This window comes from Artemia sp. Qi Xiang Cuo, chromosome 1 (genome assembly GCF_049724085.1).
Source record: "Artemia sp. Qi Xiang Cuo chromosome 1, ASM4972408v1, whole genome shotgun sequence".
In the NCBI taxonomy this organism is placed as follows: domain Eukaryota; kingdom Metazoa; phylum Arthropoda; class Branchiopoda; order Anostraca; family Artemiidae; genus Artemia; species Artemia sp. Qi Xiang Cuo.
The window spans coordinates 105,707,307-105,720,958 of record NC_142794.1 but is presented as its reverse complement, the minus strand read 5'-3'; the positions used below and the strand labels follow the sequence as shown (position 1 = coordinate 105,720,958).

Here is a 13,652-nt window from a genome sequence, read left to right as displayed (position 1 = left end):
TTTTTTAGGAGTTATGGGTTTTTATATTTCTTAACATTGGAAGTGATCGTCTCTTACTAGGTTGCTAGCTACCGCTGCAACCTGGATTCTTAACATTGGACGTGATCGGCTCTTACTAGGTTGCTAGCTACCGCTGCAACCCGGATTACTATGCAAATACCCCCTCCCCCAATTTAAGCTACTGGTATTCATTGATGCAAGAACTTTTTTTCAAAGCGCGTATTTCAGCTTTTGGTTAATATGGATTATGGTTCGCCTCAGAAGTTGAACAATATACTTCTATGTACATTTCATCCCCAACAAAGAATTGAGATTTTTTGTCCTAAATTTAGGAAACCTGCCGATGTGACTGCGTGAGGAATTTCTAGACACATCATCAACCCTATAATTACTTGTTTACTATCAGTTGCTGTAGCACATTGGCTAGTGAGCTCTCTTCCTGACAACGAAGATAGAAGTTCGAGTCGCTCTACAGTAACAAGTAAAACGAGCGCTTTTCATCACAAGTGCCTTTTCTTCAAGTTTGATGATCTCTAAATCACACTCTTTCATAATAATATGGGGATCAGGACAAGTATAATTTCTAACAAGCTTTTCTAAGTTTGTTCGCCGTTTTAATTTGTCCATTAATTTTCTAGGTTTAACAAATATTTGCATTACACTAAACATTATTTCACATAAGTATAAACTTTACTTAAGCTTCGCATCAAGTATCAGGAACCTAGCAAAAAATAAAACTAATTTAAATATTTTCAGGTATTTTTCTAGTTTGAATTAAAAGATTAAATTTATTGCTCAGATATTATAAACATTTTTGCAGTTTATATAATCCAACAGTGTCTTAACCCGTAAAGTACGTAACTCTATATTGTTGTCCTATATTTCCAATGAGAAATATTCTAAATTTTTTAATTTTAGTTTTGAGTTCAGAATCGCTAAAGTTATTATATAAACTGCAATAATATTTATTATGTCTAACCAATAATACTTATTTTTTAATTAGAACCAGAACGATACCTGACAATATTTTAATTAGTTTTTTTGTCTCCTGGAACCAAAGTTTTCTTTTTTGGCATAATCGCTAAGGTTATTATATTAACTGCAAAAGTATGTATTATGTATAATCAATAATAGTAGTTTCTTAATTTAAACTATAAAAATACATGTAAATTTTAAAATTAGTTTTGCTTTTCGTCTCCTTGATCCAGAATTTTTTCATCTCAGTTCAAAGTTATTTTTGTATCCAGGAACCAAAATTTTTTGGTTTGTAACCCATAAAGCACGTATCTCCATATTGTTGTCTTATAATTCCAATTATTTTATTTTTCAGTTAGGGATCGCTAAACTTATTATGTAAACTGCAAAAATATTTATGGTTTCTAACCAATAATACTAATTTTTTAAATCAAAGAAGAGAAAAACCTGAAAACTTTAAAATTAGTTTTTCTTTTATATAATAAGGAACGGACTCTTGCCTATACTATCTGAAACATGCCACTTAATTACAGTGTATGCTTGTAGATTTATATTGAAAGACACTGTGTTAAAAATTCCTCCAAAAGTGGAATTGAACCCCAATTAACCGCGTCACAAGTGGCTTCGCTTACTGTTGTACTATCCGATACTTATGAAACGTATGGTTCAAATAAGATATGATAAGTGAAAAGAACGACGTGATGTTTGCACTGGCAGTTACTTATCTGGGCTATGATTTCATTTTATCTCATCCGGGTTGTAGCAGTAACTAGCAACCTAGTAAGAGACGATCACACCCCATAGTAAAAACTAAATAAGGTCATAACTCTTAAAATTAGAGTTAGGTCCAAACAAGAAGTACACTATTGGAATTACCTTGTCCAAACCTGTTTATGGCAAACTTACCGTCACGTGGCCTGACTAACAGGGGAAATATATTGCTTTGAAAACCAATAAAAATGGCTTAAACCATGATCTTCTCCACATAAGGTCTTTTTTCTTTCCGTTTTTTCTTCTTCAGTTAACTTAGGACTTGAAAAACACAGAGCTGTAATTGCTCAGTTTAAAGGAAACTGCTAAAAATAGTTCCTTTTGTAATTAAAAATAAAATATGTTTTTAAAATATATCAATTTTGACAAAAAACTATGTTTTCGTGTAAGTTTGACGGCACTAAACCCTTAAGGTCCAATCCGGCGGTGCTGATCTCCGTTTCGTGACCCTTCAGCCAGGAAGTGAAATGGGGGGCGGGGGGCCAGCCATCCTGTGCATTCACACACCCTTCCTGCTTACCTTCCCAAGATTTCTCCAGGTACCCATTTAGAGCAGGGTTGATCCTGGCTAGGTGTACAGATTCACACCACCGACCCGCTTCTCAAACCAAATAATTGGCCACCCCAGAGATTGAACCCGTGCCACTTGGAAAAAGAATTCTCACCCTAGCCTACGTCCACTTAGCCAGGACGGCATTTTCGTTTACAAGCTTGATAAATGACGTTATAGTCATATACAAGCTATAACAAAAGAAGGCATAATAAGTGAATGTGATATTTATACACACCTCAAAAGAAATACATTAAAAGACGATCATTCAAAAAACATACCTTTGCATATATTAGACTTAGTTAGCTGCTCCATTCCTTGAAAACAATCTTGTTTGTCAACTGAAACTTGAATAATTCCTGAAAATGTTAAATAAACTAATTTTATTTCACTGCAAAGTGCAAAAATATTTATGGTGTCTCATCAATAATTTCCATTTTTAATTCAAACCAGAAAAAAATTTAAAATTTTAATTTAGTTTGGTTTAGCTTTTGCTGCAATTGACTTGCAACGGAATTTTATTACACCATTGATTTTATTTCATCTCAGTTCAAAGTTATTATTATATCCTGGAACCAAACTTTTTTGGCTTAACCCGTAAAGTACGTATCTCTATATTGTTGCCCTATATTTCCAGTTAAAAAAATCAATCTTTTTTAATTTTAGTTTTTAGTTCAGAATCACTAAAGTTATTATGTAAACTGCAAATCTGGGTTGCAGCGGTAGCTAGCAATCCAGGTTGCAGTGGTAGCAAGTGCTGTAGTCAAAGACCTTCACGTCTAGTGTTAAGAAATATGATAACACATAACTCCTAGAAATGGAGTAAGATCAAAACAAAAAATACACCATTAAAACCACCTTGTCCAAAAGCCCTACACAGGAAACTTCCTGTTATTTGGCCTTAACAGCAAGGGAAACATATTGGATTGAAAATTAAGAAAAGTGGCAGCTACTAAAGCATTCTTCCCAAACGACGTTTTTTTTCTCTCTTTTCTTCTTTTCCACAGAGAGCTTGGCACTGGAACACCGTAGAGTGTTGTTTAATAACTCATTTTAAAGAAAATTAATAGATCTAGTACCATTTTTAATTTATTTTGTCATTATTTGAAATCAAATCAACTTTTTCACTAAAAGCTGTGTTTTAATGGCCAATCTTGATGAATATTTATGCGCGCTTATATTTTGACAAGATAATGTAAAACATACATATTGGATCGACATACTGCCCTATAACTGGGGATTATAAAAGTTTCGACGGATATCACTTAAAGGAAAACATAAAGGTTCGAAAAAGTTCGTCATAAATCGTTTTAATCCAGAGGATCTCTTGTAGTAGTCATTAATAGATATTTTGTCAAGACTTTAAATTGACAAATATTTTTTCACCAGTTTTTTTGCTCTTTAAGCAATTTAATGTACTTCTTCATACATGAAAATCTTCAATTTTTCCCAATTTCCACTAAGCTGCGAATCTTCTAGCCGCAGATCTTGTTTCCGCTTCGTTTTCGTGTATCATTGCTTCAAACATTTTCCGTGCCTTTTGCTTTGGCTGTTTGGAATCATTCAAAATTGTTTTCAAGAGAAAAATTATGCCTTCGTTAATAGATAAATAAATAAACAGTGGCTCTGTTAAAGGGAGTATACATATATTCATTATTCCATAGTTTTAAGTCATGAGGTGTCAAATACGCAATTTTAATTGAGTTAAGAAATCTTGGGGTGAAATAAAATCCTCCTTCCTGTTAATGCATCGAAGAATTAACCATTTTATATGATATTTCTTGTTTTGAGAATTGTTGTGATTCTCACTGTTGCTTCTCTTCTAACTTTATATTGCATTTGCGATTCGACGTATTCGTTGTGATGCTGGCTGTCATATGCCTTCTAATTGCAGATCTCGTTTGCGCTGCATTTTTTGCATTATTACCTCCAAGTTTTTTCCATGCCTCTTACTTTAGATGCTCGGACTCATTCAAAATGACGTGTAATTTCGCATGACATCACAGAAAAAAAAACTCCTTTCCCAGCTTTTACCCAGTCGTCGTACTTTTGCTTTAATTGCGTTGCCATATAATTCAGTAATAACCAGGAATGTTCCTGTTCAGTCATTTGTATTCTTGCGTAATTTTGCGCATGTCATTTGATACTAAATTTTAATTCCTCCTTCCTGTTCATCAATAATAAATTCATGAGATTTAAATTTTCGAAAATGTGAAAAATTGGGAATTCTATTTTTAATTAAGATATACCTCGATATGCAGTTAGGTATTGTAATGGAATATTGGGACCTAAATTTGAAAAAAAGGAAAACTGGCTACAAAAAGAAAAAAGAATTTAATTAAGGCCATACCAAACAGTCTAAGAAGATTTTGCTTTCCTGTGAAGGCGAAGTTGTTTTTGGGATTGAATAAATTGGTTGTGTTTGATTTTCCAGTGACTAACATTTTTATTACATTTAACAAATCAGTTTTACGTGTTTATTTTGATGGTAAATATGGTACAGTTTAACCGTCAGGATCTGAGAAAGTTTTCCATTTAGACATTTAGACGAAAATGTGGTACTACACTTAGTAATCAATAATGTTCAGCAAATTGAAGGGCAAATCTTAGAAAATCGTAGCTTCCAGGTTCGAAATGACCTGAGCGTGGGTCTAGGATGGGAAGGGGAAGTGGAGAATTATTGTTGTATAATATGTCCTTGATACTTTGTTATAACCTTTATAGCTTTGAAATCCTTAATGCCTTAGTTTCCAGGCCTATATTGAACTAGTTTCAATATGTAATTCCTTTTAGGCTGCCTAATTATCAATGTGAGGATCATGAACTCATCCCCGGATGATCCATCTCGTCGCACTGCAATACGGGTTCATTGGAGTGAAAAACCTGAAGATCTTGTTGAAAAAACACTGGCAAAACAGAACAAGGCCAGAATGTCTCCTGATCATGGTATTATCGACTCTCTGAGATTCAATTATGTTTTGAAAGTTTATGGTTTTGACGAGTATCTTCTATCACCTTGTCCTTTATCACAGTATAGGGTAAGTTAATTTTATTAACGTGGTTTATCCTCGCCCAACTTTTCCCTCCCTCTGTTTTTTCCAGCCTTCAATTCCCCCCTCCCTCTGTTTTCAATAAAAAGAAAATGCTTTCCAAAATGTTCACTGTAGACATACTTGTTTACCTACATTTTAACAATTTTATTTTCTTCAGTTTTTATTACCTTTTGTTCTCCAAACCTAGCTCTAAACATTTATAATTTCAGAAAGACTTTATCAACAAGCAATTCTTGAATAAACATTTTTTTCTCTTGTCTGGTAACTCAGTATTGGGTAAGTAAGTTTTCCTATGAAACCACCCCTCCTTCTGCCCTTCTCCCCTTGTTTTTGTTTCTCTTAGTTTTTAAGATTCACAATACATAAGCAATAATCACATTCTCTATTTCCTGAAATCGTCAGCCTAAATTCTGGATTACGTTTAAGTAGTTATCTCAATAAGCCCCAGGGAAAGGACTCCCCCCTCTTAGAGGCTCAGGCAAGGCTAAAAAACTAGACTTTTAAGAGCTTTTTACAAAACAAGATAGTTTTTTTTTTTAGCAAATGCTAACTGTAACTGAGTTGCAGCTAAGCTTGAGAATATATCTTTAGCTTGAGCTTTTGTTTACAGTTCAGCATTTTAAAATATCGTATAGCCGGAGAACGTCGCTGAATAAACATTTATCTGGTAAAAAAAAGAAAAAAAAAGAAAAAAAAAGGAAAAAAAAGGAAGAAAAAACCCAACTGTCGCAAGAACAGGGTTTCACACGACAAAACCTTTTGTATTCTAATGTAAGCATGAATGCTAATTAATTGGAACTTCTTTAGCCTACTAATTTCTATAATACCGCAAAAACGTATTTCTATAGTTTTTTTTTTTAGATGATTTCGTGGTGACCGACCGCTAAAAGCTTAGGATCCGATAGGATCTAGGCAATCATTTCCCTATGGTTTTAAGAGACTAGTTTTCAGGGACAACCTCCCATTGGAGGCCATTCTGAATGGAGTTGCAACGTCTTACAAAGCTACTTTTCAAGTAGACAATGTTGACGTCTTATCTACATAATCGGACCTTACCGTTGATTGCTCGCCTTCTATTCATCTGCTGTTTTCCTGATTCATGCTTTGGATTCTATGTCTTTTAGTTGTCTGCAATTTTTTCCCTTCAACATTTTTTTCTATGTCTTCTAAACCCTGATTGTCTTCAATTTCTTTATGATACAATAATACCTTCAAATAACAAAATAATAGTTGTCGGGTAGAAAGTCGCTTCTTATTCTGATAGCAAATCTATTGGTGAATAAGATCTGCAGGAACTAATTATTGATCACCATGGCCGCAAAAAAAAAAAAAAAAAAAAAAAACGTTTCATGGTTGTTGTGTGTATTAATAGAATGATTACCCAATTATCATTATCCCGGGTTTAGAAGTCATTGAAAGATAAGAAAAGAAAAACAGTACCATGTTCTTCAGATAAGAAACCATATTACCTTAGGGCTTCTCCAACCTGACTGGATCACTAATGTATTTTAATTGTTGAATGCTATTTGACGTTCTATACATTTTTTCCCCAGTCATAGGGATAAGACTATTTAAGGAGGAGAAGCTTAGGGTCCAGGAAATGGAAAAAACAATACTGGACATCTATTAGCTACAAAGGAAGGCTTTTATACGAAGGGGAAAAAGGGACAGACATGCCCTATCTTAAAATACCCTCAACCTAGGGGGCATTGATTGCCCTATTGGCTATTGTTACTTTTCTTGAGTAGGTAAAGATTCTTTGTTGCCCGAGTTAAGACTCGGTTCTGTGAGCCTGCCCATGGTATTGTTAATTAGTAACAATGGTATTTTTTTACGTTTATTGTCATCAAATATTCTCATATACCAGTTTTTTCTCTCCCAAAGTCCAGTAAAAGCTTGATATATGTGTTTTGCTGCTGGAGGAAAAGATCGTCGTGACAGAAAATGATCCTGAAATATCGATTCAATTAGAAGCTGCATCATAGTTGATAATTTTAACAGCTTTCTAACAACAGTGTAGCTATGGTGGTAAGAGGAAAGTGATAATGGTAATGGTATTTAAACTTATTTATGTCTGGTTCAAGTATACTTATGGAATGGATGTCCCGGGCAATAATCCAGCGCCTTCTCTAGGCTATTGCGCTCTCTAGCAATAACTTCATTGCATTTCTTGATTTGGCATAAAAGACTGCACTTGAAGCTGAAGAACATAATAACATTTATCGTTCATTATTTTTTTCTTTCTATTAATTTAGAGCCAGAATCAAGGGAACTTGTTTTGAAATTTTTCAAGAGAAGAAAAAAGATGGAAATATAGAATCCTGTAAATCAAACTCTAAAGAGCTGTCATAAATGAAAACTATTACAGCGACAGAAGTTTTTGTAAGGCCTTCATTTTGGTGAAACATTTGGTATTAAATTCTGAATAAAAGTAATGATTGGGTTTGTTGAAGAAACACCTTAAGTTAATGGTAATCCCCAGAGGCTTTTAGGGTATTAAACACAACGTTAAGAAAATCAATTGAATTGAAATAAGCACAAAAAAGATAAAAAAAAAGCTTTTCTTACTAGGGTACAACGAAACAAAACGAAATCCCTATACAAAACTCACAAAATTTGTTTGCTAAAAAATTTGTTTCTTTCCTTTTTATGATTTGTTACCAGATCTTTTTTTTTGCATTTGTTTGAATAGAAGGTGTTTCTGTTCGTGTTTTTCTTTTCTAAACTCCGTGTTTACTCCATATCTGTTAGGTAATAAAGTACTTAATTTGAGAATAAAATTTACATATTCCTACAATTGGTTGGAAGCTTATAGTAACGATGGCTGACTGTAAACTCCGATGACATGGCTAGACTCAACATTTTAAATTTCATCGTCATCTGCCATGCTGGTGACTTGGTTTGGCATAATCCCACTGTTCCGTATCAAACAGTTCGTGGTAACGAACTGTAAGTAAGGATCGACCCGGCTCAATGGTAACCGAAACTCTAGAAAACGGGTTTTTGATACCAATAGATACATCAACAGAATGAGATTTCAATGCTGATTTCAAATATATAACTTTCATCAAGTTTAGTGCTACCCATCAAAAGTTACACGCCTGAGAAAATTTGGCTGATTTTCAAAAAGAGGGGGAAAGACACCCTAAAAGTTATAGAACCTTAATGAAAATCACACCATCATATTCAGCGTATCAGAGAACCCTACTGTAGAGGTTTCAAGCTCCTATCTACAAAAATGTGGAATTTTACATTTTTTGCCAGAAGAAAGATCACGGATGCGTGTTTATTTGTTTTTTTTCCCCAGGGGTGATCGTATCGACCCAGTGGTCCTAGAATATCGTGGGAGGGCTCATTGGAAGGGAAATCAAAAGTTCTAGTGCCCTTTTTAAGTGACCAAAAAATTGGAGGGCAACTAGGCCCCCTCCCACGCTTATTTTTTTCCCAAAGTCACCCGATCAAAATTTTGAGACAGCCATTTTGTTCAGCACGGTCGAAAATACAATAAATGTGTTTTTTAGGATGACTTAATCCCCCGAAGTTCCCAGGGGGAGGGCTAAGAGTTATGAACTTTACCCAATGTTAATATATAGTATTGGTTATTGGGAAGTATACAGAAGTTTTCAGGAGGTTTTTTTTCTGGTATTGGGAGGGAAGGGTGGGTCGGGGGTTATGTTGGAGGATCTGTCCATGAAGGAAGGTTTCATGGGGGAAGGGAAATTGCCATGAAGGGGGCGCCGGACTTGCCAGCATTATTTATTGGTTATTGGGAAGTATACAGACATTTTCAGGAAGGATTTTTTTCTGGAGGGGGGGGGCTAGAGGAGGGGGACACTCTGGAGAATCTCTCCGTGGAGGATGTTTCTTTGGGGTAAGGGAAATTTCTATGAAGGGGGCGCCAGATTTCCAAGCCTTATTTAAAAAACTATCAGAAATTAAATTAAAAAAAACAAGTTTTTTCAACTGAAAGTAAGAAGCAACACTAGAACTTAAAACGAACAGAAATTTTGAGGTATATGAGGGGGTTCTCCCCCAAGTCAATACCTCGATCTTTACGCTACAGTTTTTTTTTTTAGTGCTTTCAAAAGAGCTATCTATTCTAATTAAAAGGCCTTTGTGATTCAGGGGTTTGTGAATCAAACTTTCTTTAACTTTTAACGTAAAGAGCGTGGTATTGACTAAGGGGAGAACCCCCTCATATACGTAATAACATATACATAATAAAAAAAACAATAAAAAAACAAGCGATACGGCTCAATAGTAATCGAAACTTTTAAAAACGGAATTTTGATGTCAATAAATGTATCAAAAGAATATGTTTATAATGCTGATCCTAAATATATAAATTTTATTAAGTTTAGTATTACTCATCAAAGGCTACAGGCCTGAGAAAATTTACTCGATTTTTTAAAGAGGGGGAAACATCCCCTACAAGTTAAAGAATTTTAATGAAAATCACACCGTCCGATTCAGCGTATCAGAAAACCCTTTTACATAGGTTTCAAGCTTATATCTGCAAAAATCTGCAACTTTGTATTTTTTGCCACAAGAAAAATATACGAATATAGAAGTTAGTTACGTAAGTTAATTTGTAAAGACATCCATTTAGCAAAAGAAAAGTAAAATTTTTATGCAAATTTTGTTTACTTATTCAATGACGGTTAGCCAAAATAAAAGCTGCATTATCTAAAAAACGATCAGAAATTCAATAAAAAAAAACAAGTTTTTTAAACTGAAAGTAAGGAGCGACATTAAAACTTAAAACGAACAGAAATTATTCCGTATATGGAAGGGGCTGTCCCCTCCTCAACGCCTCGCTCTTTACGCTAAAGTTTGACTCTGTCTCACAACTTTATTTTTTAAAACAGTAAAAAACTTTAGCGTAAAGAGCGAGGCGTTGAAGAGGGAACAGCCCCTTTCATATGCGGAATAATTTCTGTTCGTTTTAAGTTTTAATGTCGCTCCTTACTTTCAGTTTAAAAAACTTGTTTTTTTTTATTGAATCTTGGTATCATCGCCTTCCATCAGGTGAAGATGAGATTTGTTTCCAAGTTTTCAAGTGCTCATTATTCATTAATCTTGACTCTTGTTTTGCAAAAAAAAAAAACAAAAAAAACAGAAGATAACTGGCAGAGATTATCTTTACCAGTCGTCTTTGTTTCTCACTTGCGTATCTCAAGCAATTTTTTTAAAAATTGTTTGAGCATTCGGTTTTGGTTAGTGTTTTAATTCAAACATTTAACTGGGAGCTTATTTTGTTGTAGAGGAATTTTGGGGAGTAATTGAATCAAGAATATACTTTGTTTCTTAATGTTTCTTAAGGTGAAATGTACATTCTGTGAAAGTGTCTGTTTTATTTTAGTATGTTCGACAATGTATTTTACGGAGTGAAACCCCTGAACTTGTTTTGATGCCAATGGACCGACTCCTAGAGAAACTTGTTACTACTATATTTCATATGCCGTCCTATGTGAAGAGACAGTCTCATCAGGTCGATCGTTCTACATTGAATCTGTGGAGTATTGACGTTCCAGTTAGATTGACGGTGATGCACGCTACCTATGTTAACGTTAGAGATCCGGATCAGGTAAATTGCCAGTTCTGTATTTCTAGTGTCAGGCTCAGCAATTTCGCTTTGAAAAAAAGTTCTGCTAAATATCATGAAATGGTTATCAAACTAAAAAAAATAAAAAAATATATATATATATATATATATATATATATATATATATATATATATATATATATATATATATATATATATATATATATATATTTATAGAATTACATCTATTGATCCATGAAAAATAATTGTGACAATTTCATATGCTAATCTACTTCATCTTATTTCTTGATTCTGTTCATGGTCATGTATGGGATTTTGAATACAATGATTCTATAGAGTTTCTTGAGTTTAGAGTTTCTGATTCTATAAAGATATTTTGATAAAAACTGATAAAGATAATGTTGTATCAAACACCTCTCCCATCCTTATCTCTTCCTTTTTTGCTCATTCTTAAATTTAACTGCGGTTTTCTTTCGCCTTGTTTTCACAAACAATGAAGAAATGCCATGGTAAATTTTGACTAAAATGTCTTTCATCAAAATTTAGTAACATCAAAATTTTAGACAGTATAGTGCAGAAGAAAATTAATTGACAATTTTAATATATTAAATTTTATCTTTATTCTAGTTTTGTACTTCACTGAAGACAGCTATTAGATACAGAGTCGTATATTTAATTAGCTTTCTTCTAATTGTTATTTGTTAGTTTTTTTATCCTTTCTACTTTTCGTAATTTTGATTTCTTTCATTTTGTATTATCTCTTCGATATAATTTTTTCTTTTAAAGTACCAAGGACGCTAAACATGAAATCTGGATCTTTAAATTGGTCAACTGGAACCTGCCACAACCATATACGTCTTGAAAAATTGGGAAAATCTGGAAACTCAAATTTTTTATGCAGAAGACGTTCGATGCAAGTATATAGTTTTCGAACGTAGCAGGCACGAAGTTTAAAAGTAAACAACGTATATGAAAAAAAAAAAAAATGATCGTAAAAAATGTATCATCATAGAGCTCTAGAAAGTGTAACTTTCCTGATGGCGGTAGCAAAAGACAAACACTATTATTAATTAACATCAAACTGGATGAAAAAAAAACACTAAAAAATTACTGGTCGAATGACTAAAATTATGCAAGATTTTAACTCGAACTTTAAATACAACCCTAAATCCTCAGTGACAAATTAGAATTGAAAAAAAATTGTATAAATCTGAACAGCTAAAAATCTAAATTATGTACTAATATGTTTATTATTAAGGTTCTTCAAGATTATTCAAATAATTCACTTAAAATATTAATTCGTTAATTGACTTACCTACAGAAACGTTTTTCTAGAAAGACGAATTAGGCTATCTTAGTTTATTATATTCATCCCTTCAATTAATTAGTGACATATCAATAGATTAATTTTTTTCTTTGATACCGGCAAAACTTTTCTTACTTAATGTTGAAATATTCCCACTAGTTTATATTGAAGCAATAGCAAAGAGTTATAATGCCATATTGCTCTTTGTAATACTAGAGAATAAGGTGCAAGTAAACTGGGAGGTACAATCGTTTAGCTCAGCTTTCTGTGTCGACAAGAATAACGTCTGCTTGTTTCTTTTCAGGATTCAGAGGGAAATAAACAACAAAAAAAATCTCGATAATTGTATCAAAATGCAAATGTAACCTACAGAGAAATAGTTAAAGCCAGGTGGTAAAAATGCAAGGTCGTATCCAGGGGGGGGGGGGTTACCCGGTTTGAAACCCCCCCGAAATTTTTGACCGAGTCGAAAATTAGTAAAACCTAGGTAAAAATCAGTAAATTAGTCGAAAACTGAGTAAAAAATTGATTAAACCCCCCCCCCGAAAATGTCAAAAATTAGTAACCCCCCCCCCCCCAAAAAAAAATCCTGGATCCGCCCTTGTAAAGATGTGTTCATTTTGATGTCCTTGGTACTTTAGGGTTCATATCTAAACAGTTAATTTCCTTGAACGATTTTTGAGTATTGCTCATTTTAGGGTTCGATTTGTAAGTTTTTCTCGAATTTATATATATATATATATATATATATATATATATATATATATATATATATATATATATATATATATATATATATATATATATATATATATATATATATATATATATATATATATATATATACATATTTACGTATGTATTATATATTTATGTATATACGTATGAATTTATATACAATTTTTTTTTAGATATTTGTTCGTGTTGGGTTATATCATGGAACAGAAGTGGTATCTGCTCCAGTAAACACCAAAGCCGTCAGCGGTAATAATCCAAAATGGGTCGAGATATTAGAATTAAAAATATCAGTGCCAGACCTACCGCGTGGTGCAAAACTCTGTATGTCCATTTGCGCGATAACTAAAAGAAAAAAGAAGGAGGTGAATTCTTATTTTATTTTAGATGTAGAATATATGTTTTTCTAGAAACTCTCAACAAGACTTTCGTCAAAATTTGTCCTGTAAAGATCAAAATCTTGGGTGTAATGTAGAATATATTCATCTTGTATTCGACCTAGCAGTTAAAGGAAAGTCAAAATGATTCATTTAGGTTTAAAGTTGTGCCAATATATTCCTAATCTGAAAAAAAAACAGGCAAAATGCGTATGTAATCTTAAAAATTGCTGAGAAATTACAGGTGCCTTGTGGTTTTTGAGTGGAGGAAAGAGGAGTCATTCCTTTTCTTTGTACCCGTGCCTTAGTTAACATATCA

At 33.2% G+C, this 13,652-nt stretch overlaps 1 protein-coding gene across 2 annotated transcripts in view; it reads left to right on the top strand.

Moving 5' to 3' along the window:
• The window catches only part of Pi3K92E (phosphatidylinositol 3-kinase 92E), a 273,282-nt gene that overhangs the window by 152,269 nt on the left and 107,361 nt on the right, over window positions 1–13,652 (top strand). For both annotated transcript variants that reach the window (XM_089088449.1, XM_089088440.1), the window contains exons 5-7: window positions 5,090–5,334; window positions 10,712–10,936; window positions 13,133–13,321. In XM_089088449.1, coding sequence (XP_088944575.1) covers window positions 5,090–5,334; window positions 10,712–10,936; window positions 13,133–13,321 — 659 coding nt within the window. The remainder of the gene's footprint in view (window positions 1–5,089; window positions 5,335–10,711; window positions 10,937–13,132; window positions 13,322–13,652) is intronic.